Source organism: Lonchura striata, chromosome 11, assembly GCF_050655825.1.
Source record: "Lonchura striata isolate lonStrDom1 chromosome 11, ASM5065582v1, whole genome shotgun sequence".
In the NCBI taxonomy this organism is placed as follows: Eukaryota; Metazoa; Chordata; class Aves; order Passeriformes; family Estrildidae; genus Lonchura; species Lonchura striata.
Window position 1 is genome coordinate 20883486 of NC_140713.1, and position 22787 is coordinate 20906272.

General features: G+C 41.5%; 1 protein-coding gene across 1 annotated transcript in view; it reads left to right on the forward strand.

Annotated features, from left to right (window-relative positions):
• Positions 1-22787, forward strand: part of CMIP (c-Maf inducing protein) — a 129585-nt gene that overhangs the window by 67074 nt on the left and 39724 nt on the right. The window contains exons 2-3 of the mRNA XM_021541224.4: positions 2027-2152; positions 10473-10523. Of these exons, the coding sequence (XP_021396899.1) occupies positions 2027-2152; positions 10473-10523 (177 nt within the window). The remainder of the gene's footprint in view (positions 1-2026; positions 2153-10472; positions 10524-22787) is intronic.

The following is a 22787-nucleotide window of genomic DNA, read 5'->3' on the forward strand; positions in this document are numbered from 1 at the left end:
ATAGTTTCTGTGAGAATTCCTCAAATCCTCTTTGAAGTTAATGGAGGGTATTAAGGGCAGTCAACACCTCCTTAAAAGAGAAATTTAAATTGCTTTGATTAATTTCATTTTATATTTGCATTAACTGGTTCTGGATTTCTCTTTTCTCCAGTCTTTCAGAGCATGTTTTTGATAACTTTGTCCCCTGAGTATACTAGATTTTATGTTGGCTGTTTTGATATTTTTCCCTGAGTGTTGTAATGCTGATTACCAAAGGATCTTGGGCCTTTGGCTTCCTGTGAGAACGAGATAATTACTCTCCAGTAGGCAACGCATGACGTACAGTATCAGTATTAAGCCACTGGGATTCCAGTCACTAGTGTAGAACAATATTGTGGGTAAATGAATAAGCAGAAGTTTATCATACTTCCTGCATAACAAGGTTTTCGTTAAAGACACAGTGAAAATTGTTTTCACCCAGGGCTGGTGCAAAATGAGCGCTGCTGCAACAACCATTGGGGAGAAAGATATTGAGGTTGAGTTCTGTGGCTGGCTGGGTTTTTCTTGCTGAAAAGACAGCTGAATTCTTGTAGCAGCAAAGGTGGGTGACAGGGCTGTCACTGCATTTTTGGTGGATGACGTTCATGGGCTTAGAAACATGTATGAAGTGTAGAACTCCAAAGTACGGTTTCCAGATGATGCACCACCTACTTAACTTATGGAAGAAAGTTGTACCAATTAGAAGTAGAGACATTCCAAATGCAATTTGCTTATTTCACACTCGCCCCCAGGAATCCTGTGTTGTGATTTTAGGAGTTGGCCTTGTTTGACCCTGAAATAGATGTGGTTTCTCCCTTGCCTTCCTTATTTCAAGACCGTCAGTTAAAAATAACTTGTATTGGGTACAGTGGGAGTGAGTTTGAGAAGTTGAAGTTATATGTAAATCAGTAATAGTGAGAAAATAATTCATAAATGTAATGAGTTCTATTCTCTTGAAAGACATGATCAAGTCTATGGTTTATCCATGAGGTGGGACTAGTTATTTTTGTATGAAAATAGTTTCTCTGCCACAGCAGTTCTGATCAGTTCACTTATGCTGTAGCACAGCAAAGTAAATGATGTCTTTGGAGGACCTCTGTTGAATATTCAATTACTTTAAAAATTACTTGCATAAAGTACAGAGTATGTATGCATACTCAATAGATACACAGCTATAGCACTGTGTATTTACTTAAAGACATAATTTCATGTATGCTTGCATAGATATATTTATATTTCAGCTTATCTCAAAGGTAATTGTAGTTCTGTAATGCCTAAGAATTACAGAGATACTAACAAGGAATTTGATGTTTAAGTTTGTTTTCCTGCAACTATCAGTTTGTATTGTACATTTAATTGCAAAATGCAGTTATTTATTTGTGCCTTAATGGTGACTTTAATTTTAAACCAGACGCCAACACTCTTCAGGAAACCAGTACTTACCTGTAGGCCAAGACAAGTATAATGGATGCTTTGCTTTTGCTTGAGTCTGAAACTTGAGGGCTGTATCTTCGTAGCCCCAAGAACCACTGTCAAGTGAAGGGATCTGGATCTTGGTGATGTGGTTGATGAAAATTGCAGCTGGGGAATGTGTAGAATAAAGCAGCTTTGTTATAGGACAGTGCTGATCTGTCTGTGTGGTTGAGGTGCTTCTTCATGTATTGAGACCATGTGCATGGACAGAACCCTTCATAGCTCAGTTCAACCTGGAATTAGGTTCCATTGATTTTTGGGTCCAGGACAGGTTGACATTTGTGTATTTCAGGCATAGACTGGCCTGGTTTTGTTTTCATGTGAGTGATCTTAACACTTGAACGAGTTGAAGGAAGGTGGCTGGATGGGTCTCTCTCTTGAGTGACCTGGGTAGGAAGTTTGCTTTTCAGTTAGATTTTGCAGATATTTTCAACACCAAGAGTAATTTTCACAGTGCCGTTCTTACTTGGAAATTGTGAAACTTAGGATGGCTAAGTAAACATTTTTTTTTCCCTTCTCCTTTGTTTTCTTGCAGCCAACTGGGTACATGGAAAACTCCATTTCCTACAGTGCTATTGAAGATGTTCAACTGCTCTCCTGGGAGAATGCCCCTAAGTACTGTTTACAGCTCACAATCCCGGGGGGTACAGTCCTACTGCAGGTACAGTAAACATAAAAGTACAAATTTCTTTTTCTCTTACTGTGAATCTCCTTCAACTTTCTGCTTCCTATGCATGAAATTGTAATTAGGCAGACTCAGAAAAGGCAGAGAACTTGGTGCTGTGAAATTATCTAACCACGAGAAAATTTGCTCAGGGTGATAGCTGTGAAGCTCTTTGTGGTGTTCAGCAGTCAGAATGGAAATTTTGGGCCACAGTGATTAAAACTTCTTGCTGAATTTGTGCAGCAGAGTAGTGCTCTGTGTAAAGCACATCGATATGGGCCCGGAATTATTGTATTTTTGCATAGAGTCCTATTTCTGTGTGAAAAAAGTTAAACTTCATCCTTTAATTCATATAAGAAACCCAGAACTTGCACTGGAACTGACAGATACCTATTTTAAAAAAATACTCAATCTTCACTGAAATATTTCAGTATATTTGTATAGATGTCTATATATACTGGTTCTCTGAAGTATTGTTTCTCAATGTTGGTTTGAAGATAGTTTTTCTGTTACCTTTGGGGTTTTACTTTTTCAGTTGATTATACAGCCATAACTATGGTGTATGTGTATTTCATCCAGGCAGGACTATAAGGGGAAGGTAGTTTCAAGTTTATATCAGTTTCAACAGATGAAACAGTTACACCTGCCTTTCCAAATTATGTTTCCAAGTCTTTACACTGTAGTTTATGGCAGCTGCGTTTTTGGGTCTATACAAGATAAAACTTGAACCCACAGCTTCTTGCTGAGTGGAAAGGAAATTGGTAGGATAGGCAGGCTGTAATCTGGAGCAGCCTGACATTTGTCTTTTAAAAAAAACAAACAAAAAAACCCCCAAAACCAACCAACCAACCAAACAAAAAAAACCCCAACAAACCAAACACATTAATAATTATATTTGTGAAACAGCATCATGTTAGCATGGATACTTAGGTATTTTCTTCAAAAAGATTGGTGCCTTTATGTAACCTCATAGGAACTCATAGAGAAGTGGGCTGAGCTGGACTTCTGTTTATTGCTGTCTGGCTGAGCACCCTGGATCAGATTACATTATGACTATGGGAATTTCAACATAATTTGAAATACAAACTTTAAAAAATGTTTTTAATATGACTTGGTCCTTGGTAGTATCTTGATTCATCAGATGTGGTCAGATTGGAGGGAGTATAAAATTAGATTTCCCTTATACAGTTGTAATGTGTATTCACAAATCCAAAACAGTTCTCAAAGTTATGTTTAGTCTGCTAAAGAAATCAAGTTGAAAAAGCTGGATTTATGAAGCAGTTGAGTTCAGCAGAAATTTTCTAGTAGATGTAACAAAGAGTAGAGGTATCCAAAAGACACTTCAACTGAGGAGCTGAGAAAGTAGCCCTTGCATAGCTCAGTTATTTCCAGATTTGTGAGAGACTTCAGTACATCTCTGGGAAATTGTGACTTCCAGTTTTTTATGAAATCATTCTGCTCTGCTAATCTGAGCAGCAGCATGCTCTGATGTAATGCCCAGCTCTAGTATCAGGAAGTGTATGATAGTGGAACAAGTCAAACTAGTCCAAAACATGTTCCCCAGTACCGTTTCTTCTGAAGTGCACTTTTGGTGAAATCTGTATTTTTATTTTTTTTTCCCCAAGCCTTAAATAAAGTGTGTGTGTGTATATATATAAAAATGTCTAAATGAACTGTGCTGACTATCCCAAGCTTATTTAATATTTCTGATAATTACCAATTTTATATTTTGATCTATGTTTTTGCACGTGCTGCATTGTAAATTCTTTAATACCATGGGATATTAATGACATAAAATGAAGCAGTTTAGTACTTTGAATCACAGGCTTTCCCAATTTTTCATTTTTAAGAAGAATTTAAGATTCCGATTTCTGCTTCATTGAAAGCAGCATGGATTTATGAAAGGCTGGTCCTGCTTGACCAACCTGCCCTCCTCCTGTGACAAGGTGACCTGCTTAGTGGGTGAGGGAAAGGCTGTGGAGGTTTGGATTGGCTATAAGGAAAAAATTCTTCACCAAAAGTGTTCTCAGGCTGTCCAGGGAAGTGACTGAGTCACCATCTCTGGAGGTATTCAAAAGATGTAGATGAGGCACCTGGGGACATGGCTTAGTGATGAGCTTGGCAGTGCTGGATTTGATCTTAGAGGTATTTTCTAACCTAAACAATTCTGTGTGAGATGCCACAGGAGAGCCCCTGTCCATGTTCAAGATTTCATCCCCTCTGTCTGCTGTCACCAGGCTCTATTTCTGGCTTATTAGTGCACAGTAATGAGTCAGAGAGGGAAGAGTGCCATTACCTTTCCTTACATCATCCCAAGCCCTCCCATGGCAACACTGACCCATCCCAACCTATTTTAGCACATGAAATCTGACAGGCAGTGCCGGAGGTGATGCAGCTCCTCTTAGGAAATCGGATCATGGTAGCAGGACGTGTCCACCTGGGTTTCAGAGGAAGACCTGTTCTCAGGCAGCAGACAGCTTAATCCAGGCTGAGTTCACATTTAAAAGTCATTTTCACGTGTGGAGGTCTTCCCACTCAGTGTGTTGAATAAGCACAGCTATCTGAGCATTTCACTGCCTGGCATTTGGGAATTCCCACTGTCCCATGTGGGAGTCATGGGTAGTCAGGTTTTTGGGGATCATGAAGTGTCAGTTTTCTAGACACGCTGGGGGCTTGTGTTTTCTTTCCCCCTGCCAAATGATGGGGTCCCTGTTCTTTCCATGAGCAGCAATCAAAATCTCAGATTTTTTTTTTTTCTTCCCTCCAGTTGGAAAGAAGGTGTTGCTGAAGCTGGCTCATTAGGCCATGAGTTCTTCAGGCCAGGAAATAGCAGCTAAATTTAGCTTTTGATGAAGTGTGAGCTCTTTAGTATCAGGGATAGCAGGGCCTCCTTGAGCTGGGCTCCTGCTCTTCTGCTTTCCCTTTGTGAAGCACAAGGTGTGATTATTGTGATGTGTGGATAATTATGAGGAGGATGATAGCGAAATAACTGGAAGAACCTTTTGAAAGAAATTGAAAAAATCTTACAGTATTATTTCATGAGCTGCTGAGCACCAAATGTAGGAAGAGTCCCAGGAAAAAGGCTTTGGTATTTTAGTCACAACAGTACTGCTTTGCTTTCCTGTGGAGTCCTTTCTTTTAGCCTTAAAGCCACCACTTCCATCCTTGTTGCTTGTGTTGTTTTATTCATTTCTTGGCAATCGAGTGTAGTCAGAAGGAAAAACAAACAGAGCAGGAAGCCTTGACAAGCACAACAGTCACACGTTCAGCTCGGAGCCTGACCACGCTGTTTGTGCCAGGGAGTCCCCACGGTAAATGTTTCCACTGGGCTTTTAGTAACACCTCATTTTAGCTCCTTGGAGAACCTGCCTTTTGTTTTAAGTGCCAGTCCAGCCAGTGCTGTCGGTGTGGAGAGGTCATACAAGGACCACAACCCAGCAGAGGTAGGGAATATTTTAAGGAGGAAAAGGGCATTTCTAGCAATTCCCAGCAACTCTGTCCTTACCCTGGGTTAAGCCAGAAGAGTGGCAGGTTTCCCTTGCAGGTCTGCCCAAGTCAGAGGTGCAGCAGTGGGATTTGCATCAGCAATGTGAAGGTTTTGTACAGCTGTATGGGCTTGGCTTCCTGCAGCCCTGGGACACTCCTCTGTGCTCGTGGCTGATAATAAATGGGGGCAGAGAAGCCAGAGTCCCAGTAATGAATATCAGCTAGAAAAAAAAGCACTGCAAAACCCCCTGTCCTGCTGACCAGAAAGCGAGGGATAGAGAGAATCACAGAACAAATTCATGAAGAATCAAAGCCAAAATCTGGGTCATCAAATCCCATTTATTGCCACATCCATTCAGATAGCAGAATCCCCTAGAAGCATACGTGTGAAGGACGCTGTTGCAAGGAAAAACCTGGGAACAGTTTGCTATGTGAACAAGCCTGTTCTTGTATTCTTCTGCATAACACATATGCCAGTAGCAAGGGATGTTGTGGTGGTAATTTACTGCTCAAGGAATGGCAGAAGTCTTCATAATTTTTGGAGTGCTCTGTTTCTTGCAGAGTTTCAGGTGTTCTGTTTCTCAGTAACATGCAGGTTCCTATTTAGTCTCCTCCTTGCCTGGGTACAAATTATTGCAGGGCCTGGAACACTGGCATGAAGCAAGTGTTCAGTTTCCTATTTTTGTGAGCAAAAAGAAAAACTTGCCTTTATATCGTTCACTGCTTTTTTATGATGAACTTGTATTCCTGCTCACTGACTAAGAAATGAAGTAGTTGGGATGCAGAGCAAATACTTCCTTTTTCAGCAGAGGTATAAATTCACTCATGTTGACCAAAGCTTTGCATATGCAGGCATTTAATCTCTTGCAGTGTTTTTCTCCTGTGAGATGTCTTTTTAAAGCAAGAGACTTTAATCCTATGAGTAAAGTTTGTACTACAGCTGATCCCAGGTGGCTTTTCCTCTCTGATTGAACCTTTACACCCCAAAAATAAGAATACAAAATCCTTCAGAACACAGTTCCAGGATCAGTTAATCTTTAAAAAAATACTGCCAACAGTAAGTGTTCTTAAAGTAGATATTCTTCTTCCTCATTGGAATAATAAATAAGTTTTAAGTACTTTAAGCTTCTTGCGCCTTTTAAGAGTTTTGCTCCCACTTTTTCCTGTTTTCTCAAGTATTTTTCTACTATGTTGTGGTTATACAAAAACAGTGTGAGGTCTTGATTGTGCAGGAAGCTCATTTGGACTGTGTGTCACCCACTACCCTGTTAAAGCCACTGCATTTGAAAACAAAACTATTTGCAGAACTGGGGCCCACATGTACTGAACACATAAGGGGCTAAACTGTTATTTTGCATATGTCTATATGTAAAATTGTATTGAAGTACAGTGAAGAATTATAGAATCTTCATTGTACTTCAGTCCTGACTCATTTACTATTTGTGACAACAGCAGGCAAAACATTTCAAGTTGAATTTTAAGTTGGAAAGGTAGCTGTCAAAAGAGTGGAGTAGAACTGGACTCACTGCAAGGGCAAGGCTGAAAGTAAAAAAAAACTTTCCTTTTGTGGTCAGAATGCCTAAGGAAAGCCTGGTCTGAAGTATTTTCAGTCTTATTTTCTCCTTTTTATTGTACCCTAGAGCTGAACAAATACAGTGAACTATGCCCTTAGCTGCAGTAAAAAACTGTAGGTGTCAGTTCCCAGGAAGTGATGACTTCAGTGCAGAAAGCCTGGGTTCTGTCCATGCACAGATCAGATAAAGTGTAAATGTCTGTGTGCAGCCCCATAAATGAATTGTGGTTCCCTCCACTGCTTTACACTTTGGTGCTCTTTGCTTAAACTTCAGAAATGTTACTCGCAATAACCCAAATGCTGGAGTTAGTGCCTGCAGAGTTGGCTGGGCAGCTGAGTACCCACAAGAGCCTGGTGGCTTTTTTTTCATCCTGGCATGCTATGAGCTCACAGTTCCTTTGGTAAGAAAGAAATGCTCCCTGAAGTGCCTTCTCAGTGTCAGCCTGAAAATGGGGAGGAGGACCAAGGGATGCTGTGCAAGAGTGAGATCTTTGTTTTCCTTTGCAAAAGATCCAGCGTTTCCTGCAGGGTGCTGTGGTTCTGCTGGGGTTGGGTGGCCGGAAGGGTGCAGGGGAGGATTAGTCCCTGCAAAAGCTCCCTCAGGATAGGGGTGGTTGGGATAAAGCATCAGTCTGTGCTGAATGTGAATTTCACCTAAAGATGCTGGTGAAATGGCCATTGGCCTTCCAAGCTTCTCTTACCACAGTCCTGACTGCTAGAACAAGTGTGGGATTCTCTAAAGGTTTGTTTTTCTATTTTCTGTGCACTTTGTCTTCTTTGTCTTGATTTTCCTGGGACGTGGTCTTGAGTAACAGCCTGAGCTCTTGAGTGTTCAGAGGGTTCAGACTCCTAGCCTAGAGCCAGGTGCCAATTTGCTTGATCACTTCTCTACAATAATTAACTCTATGTGTAGACAGTGCTTGGTCCCACACTTGGAACTTAGTGACTTTGCTAATTTTATTTCTAAAATGCTTTTTGCATAATGCTGACATAGAGTTGTACAAGGCTTTCCTTTGCCAATTTTGGTTTTGTGTCTTGCAACATTCTTCATTTCTTTTCTCACCCTGTATTTGCAGTCCACTTGTGCCTCCTGCTCTGCATGATGCTGTTCTCACTAATAGTTAGGCTCTAGCCACTTCCATTTGCAATTATTTGCAGTGGTCTTACTGTCTTTACTACAGACATCATTAAAGTAGAATAATTAACAGATCTCAATTCAGGGCATCAGCATTTGGTCTTTCTTTCAGACCAGGGACTGAATCAGGTTGCCATTTTGCCTCTTTGAGTGAAGTACTTCCTTTCTCTAGAATAGTTTTGATTATATTGATTTAAATAACAATTATCTTAGTTTGTATAGTTCCTATAAACTCAGTCTTCCTAATTTTTTTAAGGATGTAGTGGATGTGTACCTTGCAGTATTATTGGTACAATTGCGTAGTATACATGAAGCCTACAAAAACCCTTCAGTTTTATTTATTCTTTAAAGGGCTTTGATGCTAGAATTTGAAAAGGAGGTTTTTTGTTCTCTTGCATGAACCAGTTGTCTCCTTAAAAAAAAATTTTTTTTTAGTTTGAAATCAAATTTTTCAAGTAAGTCTGTTGAGGTTTTAGAGCATTCTCTCTGGGCAAAGATAAGAAATATATTTCCTTCATGTCTTTTTAATTATGGTAAAAACATTCTTCTGCTTTTTGGTGGCAAATTGGTTTTGATCTTTTCATTGTACTAAAATGTCATATAATATATATTGAATTGAAATTTAATTGTATAGCATACAGGTAAAAAGTCTGTCTTGTATTATAATGCTCACATATACATAAAATAAAGGTGTAAATAACAAAAATAAATGTGTAAATTACAGAAAATCACTAAATATTGCCTGACTGAATTATCCTGAAGATTTGCACTCTAACTGTATTTTACAATTTTTCATTGCATGCAAAGAGAAGAAAATAGAAGAGGAAGTTTTTTTTTATTACATTTCTAGCAGTTTCATATTCTGATATGTCAGCATTCTTCTTGAAATTGAAGGTTTTTGATAAATTCTATGGTCAGCCAAGATTATTTAGAATATATTTATTCCTGCTTTATTACCTTGACATCTATTGGAGGAGCAATTGATTCTCATTAAGATATAAATAATATGTAATGCATATATAAAAGGATATTACTCCATTTAATTCAGAGTAATCGGTCCAAATTTATGTCACTGAGCCATCAGTAGCTGACATTGAGATTAAACACATTTTTGGTAACCATACAGCATTTTTACTTCTGGTATTCCTGCCATTATCAGTGAACTGAATGAGTGTTGGGAGATTAAAACACTCTGTAGTGTGGGTTTTGAATACTTACCTGAAAAGATGATGGGGAGTGTAACTTGATAAGTGATGCTTTAATTTTCAAGAAGTATGTGCTTTTTGATTAGCAAAGAACCTCACATTTTTTTAACATGGATTTACAGGCTAACCTGTAGTTTTCAGTGTTTTTGTAAAACATTTTGAAATGTGGGTAAAAATTGTCCATAGGCAGTGTTAAGGGGGAATTGGAAAAGCCAAAGGGCATCTCTGCCCACTCAAATATTTCAGACTTATGTCACCTTGTTAAGGCATGCATATTTACGTCACTGTACATGCCTTTATATTTTTTGATCCCAAGCCTTTTGACCTTTGGGAGTGTTGAACTATTCCTCCATTGGCTATGACCTGGCTTCACACTGGGAATTTCTGACAGCTGTGCTTAATATGGACAAAAATGGGTGATGGCTGGGAGTGATTATTGCAACATTTATGCTGTTGCTGCAAACAGTCTGTGCATGTATCTGCATGTCTGTGTGTGCTGTGCTTTTCACTGTTTTAATATCATTGAAAGAGCTAAGACATTATTTGAATTGCTTTGGGGCCAGCTGAGGAGCAGGACAAGAAAAGAAACCAGAGTATGGAAAAAACCCACCCCTCCTATTAAAATGTCAGCCCAGTTTCCTACTCTGCTTTCAGTGATTAATGGCAGAGGCAAATACCCCATAGGCATTAAAGATCTGACCCATACCTGGATGAATTCACATTTCAGTCTTTGGGCTGGACAGCATTTCACAGGGGGTTCATATTTTGTAAGATTTTGGTTCAGTATTTTATAATGCAGCAAGGTCTTTGTATAACTGCTTTCTGTGAAAATAAACTGGTTATAATATAAAGTACCTGAGTGACCTGAAGGACTGGTAGAAATTAATAATTCTGTCTGTTAACTTTTCTTTATTGCAGGCTGCAAACAGTTACCTGAGGGATCAGTGGTTCCATTCTTTGCAGTGGAAGGTAAGTTCTGTACTTCATCTTCTTCATTCTCTGCATTCAAGAGTACTTTTTAGGGTTCCCTGTTTGTTCATTGCCAAAGCCCTGATTGGATAAGGTATGTTCTTGCAGAAACCCTAAATCAAAATATGACTGCAGTTTTAACCTGTCTGTGTCACGAATGAAGTGGACAAATTAACTTGTTACATATCCCAGCTTTATCAACGTGTGACTGGCTTCAAAAAGCAGATAGGCAGTTAATTCACATTTAAACAGAACAGAGATGGGATGGTTTTAGTTTAGTTAGTTCACAGTTACTGTGAAGTGTAATATGCTATAGTGAGTACACCTCATCATATCCTCTGGACTCTTGGGCTGTTTTGAGGTTTTTTGTTTGTTTGGTTTTGATTTTTCTGAGAAGCTAGGGAGAAAAAGTGTCTTTTAGAGTTGTTTGTTGTATGTGTAACATCAATCAGTAACGCATCAGTCTATGTTTATACTTTAGGATGATTTGGAATTAAAGGCAGTTTCCATTTCAGAGACCTCAAGCCCTTTCTCATTTTCAGTGGGAACAATGGACTGATTGCCCTGAGTAGGGAAAGTGGATCACAGTGACAGCATTGTCTCTCCAAAGCAGCACATTCCTCATCAAAAACCGTAGCTGCTGACCTTTGGATGAAATCTGTATGGATCTTTGATGCAGTTGGAAACAAGTTTTGGCCAGATGCTGAGTATGGTTGTCCTCCCTTGCCTTGCAGTGGGAAACACAAGCAGGAGCTTTTCAACTCAGGACTTGTCTTCAGCAGGGTTTCAGTGAAGTCAGCCAAGTTGACTGTGCAGCTTATCAAGATTTCAGCCTGCTGACAGCAGCCACATGGAAAAATATACGGAAGTCCCTCCCACCAAACTGGTTTTGTTGTAGGTGTATTTAATAGTTGCAAAATAGTTGTGGGACAAAACTACAGTGTTGGTGTGCTTTGTGTAACCATCAGCATCTGGCAGAATGGTGTTCTGAATAGTTCCAGGTTCTTATCAGCAAAAGCCAAGTGTTGAGATCTCCTTTCCCAGACCACTGGTATATTCCCCAGCCTGTTACCCTGATTGCCCAAATGAGAGTGGGACAGTAGTGCTGATAGCAGAAGGCTGGGTTGTGCTGTAGCACTTTATTTTGGCCTCTTGACAGTATCATTAACACAATACCCAGCCAGCCTTGATTTCTTTGCAACTCCTGAGGATAACAAAGCACTTAAAGCATGCAGAGGCATTATCTTAATGTGGCTGTTATTTTCTCTCCTGCTTTGGCAGGCAGGGATGATCAGAGAAAGCATGGATAGAAATTATGATGGGATTTCTTTTTCTACCTCGCCCCCAGCCAGGATGGTTGTGGTACCAAAGTGCTGGTGGCTCATTCAAACTTTTTTTCTACAGTGAGGGGAGAATTCAGATTGGAGGTGCAGCTCTGGAAAACATCAAGTAAGGTGTGGTAAAGATGCAACGTGGCCCTACCATTCAATCCACCAAATAAATTCTTTAAAAAAAAAAAAAAAAAAGGAAAAGAAAGAAAGCAAGACAGGCTAGACAGAGTGACCTGGCTTACTTACATGCCTTTCAGTCATGGAGAAGGAGCTTTGCTCTGTGGGAGTTGTTTTTAAAGGAGCATTTCTTAAATTTTCCAGTGCTTCTGACCCAAGCCTCTCATTTTGGGAAACTCTGAGTAATTTAACTTGATGCAAAGTAGAATTTATTTTTGCTTCCCTGCTTCCCTCCCCACCCCCATTAAATTTGTTTCTGAAAAACAAGTGAAACATTATCTTGATTTAATAGCCCTTCCCTTTACCAAGAATAGCAAAGAGTGTTTTCCCATAAGAGCAGTGACAGGGTTTAGTCACTGCCCAGGTACTTGGCAATAAGAAATTCCTCTTTGCTAAAATGGAGGTAATTTAGTTTTTCTTTTTTGTTGCTTAATAGTTCAGAGGAAGAGCACCTGGTAACTTTCTGCTCTTTGGCAGGCTTTAGTGAGATCCCAATGGGCTGAAGAACCAGGAGAAGCTGTCAGTGTAGAAGGGAAGTGGGGTAGTGCAGTTGTGCCTACCTTAGTGAAATTCATCACTTTACTGGCACTGTAGCCTATGACTTTAAGAGCCAGGTGCCGAGGTTCATCTCACTCCATAATTTGTATGGTTTGATGATTAAGCAGGTAGTGAGGGAACCCACAAAAAACAGGAAACCTTTTCTTCTGGAATGGGGCATTTACACAAAGCACCAGATGGCAGAGAGATCGCCACAGCTGTATTATAATTGGGTGGTTGTGCTGATGAATGATATATTTGTCCAGTGGTCTTACAAATAATAAATCAAAACATTTGTGTGGGATGTAGAACACAGATACAGACTGGTGCAGATAGCTGTAAGAGTTGTTCAGGGGAAAACATTCAATAGAGATGAACTTGCTTTTGTTTGTACTTGTGTGTTGGGAGCATTTAGGAAGCCCAGCCGAAGCCCGGTGTACTTGGCACTAGATTTAAGTTAGATTTTCTCCTGCCCTGCCCAAACAAGGCTGGAGGAATCCACTGTACAGACAGCAAACTGATATTCTGAGAATTTCCAGCAGTGGGGATTGCCCCCTCTTAAATGACAGTTATGGGAGCAGATTCATATTCTGTCAGTGTCCTTTTGACCCTTTTTCCTGTGCTTAAAGCCTTGGGAGTCAGATGCTGCATTGTACCCTGAGCTACATGGGAAATGGGAAGGAACAGTGAATAGCTGTGTCTCAAATATTTGGGGAAGCTCTTTGGATTCAGGCACATACTTTGGTTTTGTAGGAAGGTGCTAAGTTCTGTGAGAGATCTTTGATGTGGTGCAGTTTTAAGGTTTAACGTGCTGTGGGAATTCAATTTGCCAACCAGCACCCTGGAAATTATTTTTGTTCTAGAGACAAACAGGGAAATAAAAATCAAGAATAATTTCTTCCTGTGACCTAGAGAATAATAAAAGAGATGGTGGAGATTAACAGAAATAAAAGAGAACCAAATATGTAATTATCCATGTTTTAGATCCAGCTCCAAGGGGTTTTATGTGTCATCCAGCTAACTAGCTGTCAGGATGCTGACAGAGCTTTTTGGTTGTGTCTTTTTCCTTGAATATTGTGCTCATTGAAGTCAGCAGGATGTAGGGACAACGCAAGTGTTCCTTATGTAGTCATCTTCTCTTTGGGTTTTCCATTTCAATCCCTCCCACTAAGGGTTACTCATAATTCCTCATTTAATCTGGATATCAGTGAGTATCACAACTCCTAAAGGATTATTGGCTACCTCAGCCTGTTTTTAGAAATCCTGATTTCCTTTGGGTTGTAGCTAAGCCAAACTATCTTTGTCCAGGGAATAAACAGAGTGTATTAACAACTGTTCAGCTCCTCAAACAAAGATCAGCGATCTGTTGTGTAAGGAAAGTTCCTCTCAACCGAGGAGTTGGATTGAAACCATGATACATACATAATCTATGGTATGTGGAAGCGGATAAGTCATAACAGTGTATCAATAAAGATAACAACACTTCTGTGGCTATACAAAAGAGAATAACACATGCAGTTCATTGCCCTGGCTGGATCCAGGGCAGATACAATGGTAACCAACCACTTCTGTAGGGGATAGATACAGCTAAACTTGGCTTTGAGAGATACTGGGGCTAGTAATTCTGGGACACACACAGATAAGCAAATATATTTCTCAGCCAGCATCCATCTACTTAGTTTCTTGTTTATGTGTTGCTCTTGTTGGGCTAAATGCACTTTGTGTGTATTTGTAGTGCTGAACACTGAAAGGTACCATCCTCTGTGGAAAACCTATAGCCCCATTACACCACATGCTGAAAGTATTAATCATTAAAAGGTACACTTGACTAATTTAGTACCATGTTGCAGTTCAGTTAGAAAGACATCAGTGAGGTTTTTTAACCCCAGGAGTACAGGTATAGATTTACATTATTTAGTGGGAATTCACCTAAGTTCATAGAGGGTATTTTTTTATGGTGCTTGATAGTAAGCCCTGAACACTGCCCTCATTGTGAGGTGAGTTGCTCATGTTTTCTGGTCAGCTGGGTGATGCAGCAGCCAAACATTTCAGTTGACAGCCTTTGGGGGAATGTCCTGAATTGACACAACACAGAAAAAAGAGCCAGGTCTGCAGGAGAGCATGAAGCATGACTCAAACTAAGCTTTGTGTGCTTCTGGCCTGGATCTTACAGAAAGGCTTGCCTGTACCTTGTCTTTCCACTGATGCTTTTAACCAGTGCCCATGTGTCCACTAATGAGTGCTGCTGCTTGGTTAGGGAGTTTACACATCTCTTAGCAGGGACAGTGCAAATGTGTTAATTGTAGGATTGTTTAGGTTGGAAGGGACCTTTGAACATCATCTGCTCCTCTCTCCACCCACGCCATGCTTGTCCTCACGCAGTGCAAGGTTTCCTCTGAGGTGGTAGGAGGTTGCTGAGAGCCTGTGGAGCCCCAGACCAGGCACATGAACCCAGCAGTGCTGGGCTGAGGGGAGCAGCCCCCTCCCCATCCTGCTGTCTGTGCTCGTGCAGCCCAGCCTACGTGCACACCGCTGACCTGCAGTCAGCAGTCACGTCACCTTTTGTTTTAAAATTCATTTTCAACCCAGACTCCATCTTTTGAATCCCATGAAATAGGAAACTGGAACAATGTTGTCATTTGGGATTTGCAAACGTTTTGCATTGAATACTAAAACAAGCGATGTTGGCCTTGGTTCAAAAACTTTAATTTTGGATTAATACTTCCCTGGTTCTCATAGGGATTGTTCTATCTGTGTCTTCAGGAAACAGATACTTCCATGCACAAGCAGCCCTATTAATTGCAGAGGGATTGACTATCAAATAAAGTCATACTTGACCTGAATGATGATATGCTCTCTGGTCTTTACTGTGACTAGGCTATGAATTTCTTGTTAATTAGTATTTTTTAATGCAATAGCCATGGGTGAGTATCAGTTTTTGTACCAAATGGTGAATGTTCAGAGTGAGTTACTGTTCTTTGAAATTTAAAACTGCAAAAAAATAAGTTAAGAGCAACTGTTCTTGAAAGTGTGGTAAAGCCTTCCTTGTGCAAAGCACCTTTACGGCTTTGTCACCATGGTAATGATTAAAAATAGTGCTGATACAGGAGTGAGGGTTATACAGAATTTAAATGATGACATTAAAGAAATTTACCGTTTTAAGTCTCAGTAAATCTGGCCTTAAAACTGTGAGATCTGAGAAAAAATCACATTGGATATAGTTAAAAGGGCCAGTGTGTTTAGTGACCGAATTTACGATCTGAGAGAGAAAGATTTGGTACCCTGTGACAATTCCATAGCCCCGTGCTCTACTGCATAGTGAAAATTCTATTTGAAGAGCTCAGCAGTTCTTTGGAGTGGTAGTTCTGGACTTCAGGCCTCTCCTTGGTGGTTACCCAGCACACTAAACCATAACTCTCTTGGCTTTTTCTTTGCTTTCTTTAGCTGAAACACTGAGGCATTTCCACAGAACAGAGAAGTTTTCAGTTTCTTTTACTTTGAGGTAAAACAATAAATAATTATGATACAATAAGGGTGATGTGGAATTATGTTTTGCCTTTCAAAGCCTCGGGTCTTTGGGAGCATTGTGGGCTTTGATGACACTCTAGTTTTGGACAAGCAGATTTATTGCTTGGAGAGATAAAAGGCAGCCCACAACTTTTTGGCTGGTAGTTGTACTCTTCCTCTGAAATATTTGGGTACCAGTTATGGGAGACCATGAGCAGTTTTAAGATATCCTGCCTTTCCTCTGCATCATGGTGCTGTTCTAGGCCAGACTTTGTAGGGAACAGATGTGGGGTCCAAGGGGTGTGTAAATGGATCTGTGTTGCCAAGAAGTGAGACTTGTACCAGTTTGAGCTTTCTGGTGAACATAGTGAGAGCATTTTTCATTTTTTGATGGCTTTTCTCATGGTGAAGTTGATGTTTGCTGTCATGGTTTGTTCTTCTTTTCTATGTGAAAGATAAGATGAAATGCAGCTGTGTGTGCTTACTGTTCTTCTGGTGATTGATAAGACCACCCTGTCTGTTATCTGAACAACCTCACTTGAAATTCAGGAGCAGCATGATGGAAATCTTGTCATACTTAACAGCCTTTTATTTCCATAACATTTATTTTTTGTAGTTAAGCTGGGGGGGAAATGTCTTTTTGTCTTTTTTTTTTTTTGCTTTCTTTTTGGCTTGAGATGTCTTCATGAGCACATGAAGTCTGTTGACTCTCTCATTTTCCAGCACAAGTTTGACAGTCTCAGGCCATCTGTTATCAGAAGTCACTTGAAAATTCTTGGCCTTGTTTTCTGTTTCTGAGATCTCATTTTGCTAGAGGTAGCTGTGCTGCCACAGCAGAAAGGCACAGATCTCACTTGGGAGGTGGAAATGAATAGATGAAAAACAGACAAGATGTTGACAGAAAGTTTTTTCTTCTATTCATTTTATGAAATGCCAGTAATGTTTTAAGAACTAGAACAGGTGGAGTGGCTGTGGAGTTTTTTGGGGTTTTTTTTTTTAAGCTTTCACTGCCTTTGCACTGGGAAAATACCTCACTCTTTCTGGGGGGCCACTGCAGCAGGTTCTTCTGAGAAGGTACATCTGCAGCAGTGGCAGCTGAGCACGGGCTGTGCTCTGTGTTGGCTTCACATGAATCACTTCAAATCTGAGAGCTGCATATCCATGTCAGCACAGCACTTTGTCCAACCCAAGGAGGCTCTCAGCAGCACGCTGGGGTGCCAGCCTGGATCTGAGCTGCTGCTCTGAGCTGCCCTGCCCTCATCCAGCCATAGGCACACGTGCTTTGTGCACCCCGAGCTGCCTCCTGTAGTGCCAAAATGGCCTTTTCTAAGGAGGCAGAACTCAAGCCAATGAATGGCCTAGTGGTGAAATTTGAGTAGAAACTAGATAGTTATTTTCTATCTTGCTTTAGCTAAGTCAGGACCAGCTCTAAATTTTACCCTCTAGACTTGGATGCTATCCTATTCAAACTAATATTAGGTCTGAAGATAGAGGGGTGTCAAAAACAGCTGAATAAACAGATCAGCTTGTTATTGTGTGCTTAGGTCTCAGCTCTGAAGAGGAGCAGATACAATTGCTGGAATATGTTGTTTCTCAGGAATGCTGAGCTGCTGGCCAAGAGAGATCCTCGGGTTTTGTGCTGGTGAATTGCTCCTCCACATTATTCCAGGGCTGACTTTATGACTAATCCTTCTCAATTCAGGATTTTGAGGTCATGGTGACCAAGAATTTCACCAAATTGCAACTTCTCATCTATAGCTGTCATCATATAGAGCTGCACCAAAATTATTCTCTTGTTCAGGTTTCTGGCTGCAGAAAAACCTGGTTTTAGGAGATCTCTTGCGGAGACAGGACAAGACTGGTAGGCTTTCCCAGGAGTGTAATTATCCTCTTGGCATGATGCATTGGGTGTGAAAACCTAACTCTGGGAGATGTCACATGCTAAGTGCCTTGTTAAGCTGCTGCCATGGGGCCCAGTTCTGCATTCTGGATCTCATGAGAACTCTTGGTGTCAGAAGACCTCCAGGAGCCTGAATGAGCAAAGGGGATCTAGGTGTTTTAAATTTCTCTTTCATTTCTTGCACAGTTTTGTCCTTACATTATAGTATACATGATGTATTAGGGGATTATAAAACTGCTGCTAGTACCCAAAGAAAATTGTAAAACAGTATATTGCAAGTGTCTATCATCTGCCCTAGCTCTTGCTGTAAGCCTCATGTTCATCTAGTCTGTCACAGCTCCTTGTCTTTTTTCCCTAGAACATTGATGGTTTTAAAATTAGAAAAAAAAGTATCCAAAAGAAAGTATGTCCTTCATTCCTCTCTCTTCATTCAGAAGCCATGTCATTGCAGCTATTTCCCACTGCCTGGTCTCTGGTGCTCTTTACTGTCTTACATAAGATGGGAATCCTGGATTGGGCTGTGTGAGCAGAGGGGAGATCCATCAAGGACAGCAGGGATGTTGTGAGTGATTCTGAACATGAGGTGGGCAGTGGTTCTGGGAGCACCCCACTGATCCCTGGTTCTCAGCAAGGATGTGTGTCTTGGGATCAGAAAGCTGAAAGATGTGAGTCTTCATTCAGTCTGGCACATCACACAGCACTTGTACAAAGGAGAAGGAAAACAAAGAAATTGCAGAAATCTTGGGGCATTTTGGTAGGATGAAGAGTTGCAGGAGGTTTGGGGGTTTGTGCTGATGCAGCACAATAAGATGCAATATAAAAACATGGAACAAAGTGATGGGAATGTTTCAAATGCAAATGTTGCTCTGAAATTGGGCATCTCCCTGTGAGAAACTGGAAAATTCAGTGCTCCAAAGCCCATAAAGAAATACCCTGCTTTTCTGAAGTCCCTTTTAAGATGCTTGCAAGCATCACATCAGCATCCAGTCCCTGCTCTCCCTAAGGCTCTGCAGCAGATTTCTGACACAAACATGTTCCTCGAGCCGTGCACATCTCTCTTGCTGACGACATTGATGATGCAGGTGCACAAGAGAAGCCAATTTCAAAGCCATTTATGGTGTTGAGGAGCTAGAAAATCAGCAAAATAATACATTTGCCAAGGAGGAAAAAGTGAAACAGGTGGGTAAAGGTCCATTTGGAAGGTTTTGCTGACTGGTGAGAGGGGACGAGAGCAGAAAAGCTGAGGGTATCCACTGCCAGCAGTAGAGAATAATAAGGAAAAGGGATGACGTGGCTTTTTAATCCATTCTGCATATCTGGGAAGAAATAATTGCTTTGTGTGCTACTTGGTGCTACATCAACTTACTGGAATTTCCCAGAAAATGAAGGGGGGATAGATTATCTTTCTGCAGTTATCTTTTGTTAGCAGTTACTACAATGTGTAGCGATAGTAGCTGCTTACTCCCAGTTGGAGGTGGATTTTCAGGTGGCAGTTCTTCCAACCAGGGTTCTCACATGCTTGAAATTACTGGCATGTGTTGTGCAGCCTTGCAGATGAGGCCACCACGTCCTGTTTCCCGTTGGTGACCAGCTCTCTGGTGCCTGAGTGGGATCTGAAGGGTGCAGTGCCAGGGCAGGGGGCTCTGCACAGCAGGTATGCCTGGCTGTGCTCCACGGTGGCCTTGTGCACAGCTCTGTGCTCTGCCAGACCTGGTCAAAGTGCAGTGATGATAAGATTGTGCATGCTCTTTTTTTCCCCTACACAGTATCTTTTCTCTGCAGTGGCCAAGTCATTTATTGCCACCACGGGCTGAGAGCTGGTGGATGCCAAGGCTCCACAGACACAGCCATCATGTGTAGAACATAAAGGGCATGAAGACAAAAGGAGTTAGGAACCTGGATCAGTTCAGCTGGGTGTCAGAGGCATTTTATAATGTAGCCAGTAACTGTCGGTCTCTGCATATAAAAGCACACAGCAAAGACCACACCTAGATGGCACTTAATGTCACAGTGCCTTGTGTCACCTGTGCTTTGTTTGCTGCATGTCAAAATCCACAGTCACACCGTGTCTGCTGTGCTTTAGTTATTCAGCACTACTTTTTTGCCTCTGAGCACTCAATGCAGTTAGTCCGCTGAAGGCTTCAGAAAGTGTGTGGTGTGTATGGTACACATATTCCTGCTTTTTTCTAGTTGTCTGCTTTTTTTTTTTTTTGGTTAGATTTCTGGTTTTTGGTGGGGTTTTTTTGTTTGTTTGTTTTTGTTTGTTTGTTTGTTTTTAATAGGACATAATTTCTCTGACTCTGGGGTCATGCTGCAAATACAGGAGCAGATCAGACTCACACCTCTCTGGAAACTGTTGGTTTTGCCAGAACTCTGAGATCCTGATGTACAGGCAGTGGCCATGTGGGGCACTTGCTGCTCTGGAGAAAGGGGCCAAACATGCTGCTGCAGGGAGCAGTGAGGTCCTGCAAGAGGAGGAGGCAGTTGTCTGAACATGTTTGAGACCTTCCCTCTGCTAATGAGTCAGAGGTTGTTCAAGTCCTGTAGCTCGAGCAGCATGTCTGGCTCCTGCCCTGTTGTGTGAGGCTAGCAAACTATGAAAATTTTTCTCACTCATTCTGCAGAAAGTACTTAAGTAACTCAGGAGGGTTTAAACTAGAATTTAAACTTCCTCCTCACCAGCTTGCAGTTAGGGTAAACCCTTCTTGTATGTCTGGGACAATTGTGTTGATAAACTGTTCTGAAGTTTGTTCTCCTGCCCAAGATAAGGAGGCAAAAATGTTATGGGACTTCTGTGTAGTAAAAAAAAACCAAACCAAAACACCCAAATGCTCATGGGCAACATATTTTAGAATATTTCTTCATTTGGGGAGATGTCACATGGAATTTTCAACCCAAGATACCAGCTTTGTCTCTAGCAATGCTTTTTGCAAGCAGGGAGTGGCTTGTGCTTCTGCTGGAGTATCTGCAGTCATAGTGAAATTCCGCATAGCCAAAGCAACATTAAAAACAAACCCCAACTTGGCTCTGGTACGAAAAATACGGAACAGCAGTTGCTGTGTGCAGGATGAAAGCTGATGTTTTGCCAACCTGAAGTGTAAAGCTGGTGCTGGAACTGGGGCCTGAAGAATGGGAGCGTTTGCCAAAAGGAAATGGAAGCAGGGATGGAGGGTTTCGGGGAATGCATCAGCGTCAGCCATGCCAAAAAATGTCTCCCCTGTGGACAGGTCTGATTACAAGAGTAACCACATTAGCCCAGGCAAAGTGCAGCTGGAGCCACCGTTGGCTTTTTGCGTTTTCTAGCTGGGTTTGCAGCATCTCAGATGCAGGAATGAGGTAGAGCTGGGTTTGGCTCGACCAGCTGTGCTCTTGCATTTTATAAACTCGAGGGCTGTGCAGGGATTGGAGGGAAGACAAAGCACCAGCAGAAACAATGCCCAGTTTCTTTGCTTGGTAGTGGGGAGGTCTGCCAAGGATGACCTCTTCCCTCCCTGCTTAGGGAGACTAGAAGGAAGCCACAATTTTTGAGTTGCATTCAGTTTTTGGAGACACACACACACTGCATTTGCATGCAGGTTTGTCTTCAGTAGAGTTCATGAATGTAATGGTTTTAGTTTTCTTCCTTTCCCTTGGGTAGAATATCCTTCCTGTTCCATCCTCTCACCCCTGTTGTTACTGAAGGATTTCTTTGCAGCAGTGTTGAGCACATCAGAGAGCAGAAGCCCAGAAGGATGGGCAGTCAGTTGACAGCTGTGTGCAAAGGAGGTGGAGATATATATATATATATATATATATATATATATATATGTAGATGAGATATATAATATCCTTTGGGAACAAGGTCTTCAGTGCATTAATGTTGCAGCTGCCCAGTGTCATGCTGAGAGGTGACTGAGGAACCTGCCCTGTCACCCCCCCCTTGTCCCGTGTCCACTTTGCATTTCTCTTGGTTCAAGCAGGAATGCGTTTTGTCTCTGTTCCATGCTTTCAAAATTGTGTTTATTTCAGCATTCTTTCCCTTTGCAGTGGTACTGTCCCAGTGGTACCTGAGCAAAGGACAAGCACTGTGCCGGGGGGAAGTGTCTGTGTGGTTGTTCCAGCTCGTGCATCACTAACAGCTGAACCCACGTCACCCCTTGCTGAACCCACTGAACTCTGGCAGCTCTGGGACAGAGCCGACCTGAGCCTTGGGGGGTTCTTGCCTGGCTTGGTGAGATCTGGAGCAAGGTGGCAAATACTGCTGGAAAAAACCAGGTGAATCAGGACAAACTGGAAAAGGTGGTGAGATGAGGAAGCACAACAACAGGGTGTCGACATTCAAGTTGCTGCAGGCACGATGCCTGCCAGTGGTGTTTCTCCTTGGGGTACCAGGATCCAGCAATTGCTTTGGAGGCCTGAGGGTCAGAACACTTCAGTTCTGCTCTGTTCTTGGCTTGCCATATGACCTCAAGGAAATCACCTTGGTTTTCTTGGCCTTTTCTCTCCTTGCTTTTAATAATTTAGACTGTGAGCTGCTCGGGGCAGAGAATGTCACTAGGTGTATTTACTCAGGCCATAGACTCACAGGTGCCAGTCTCAGTGTAATAAATAATGGTGATTTTACCAGGATCTTTTTTATATGAGTTGGTGAGAAATGAAGTGTTATTTAAACCTTAACTGAGTGAGAGTCAGAAGAGATTATCCTGTAATATTTCCCTCCATTTGTCTGGCCTGTGGCAAAGAATTTATGGGAAAGTGAGCCTCAACCAAGGCAATTGCATTCAGAGAAGCAACTGAAGCAGAGAACCTGATGCACTTCAGCATTTTGCACTG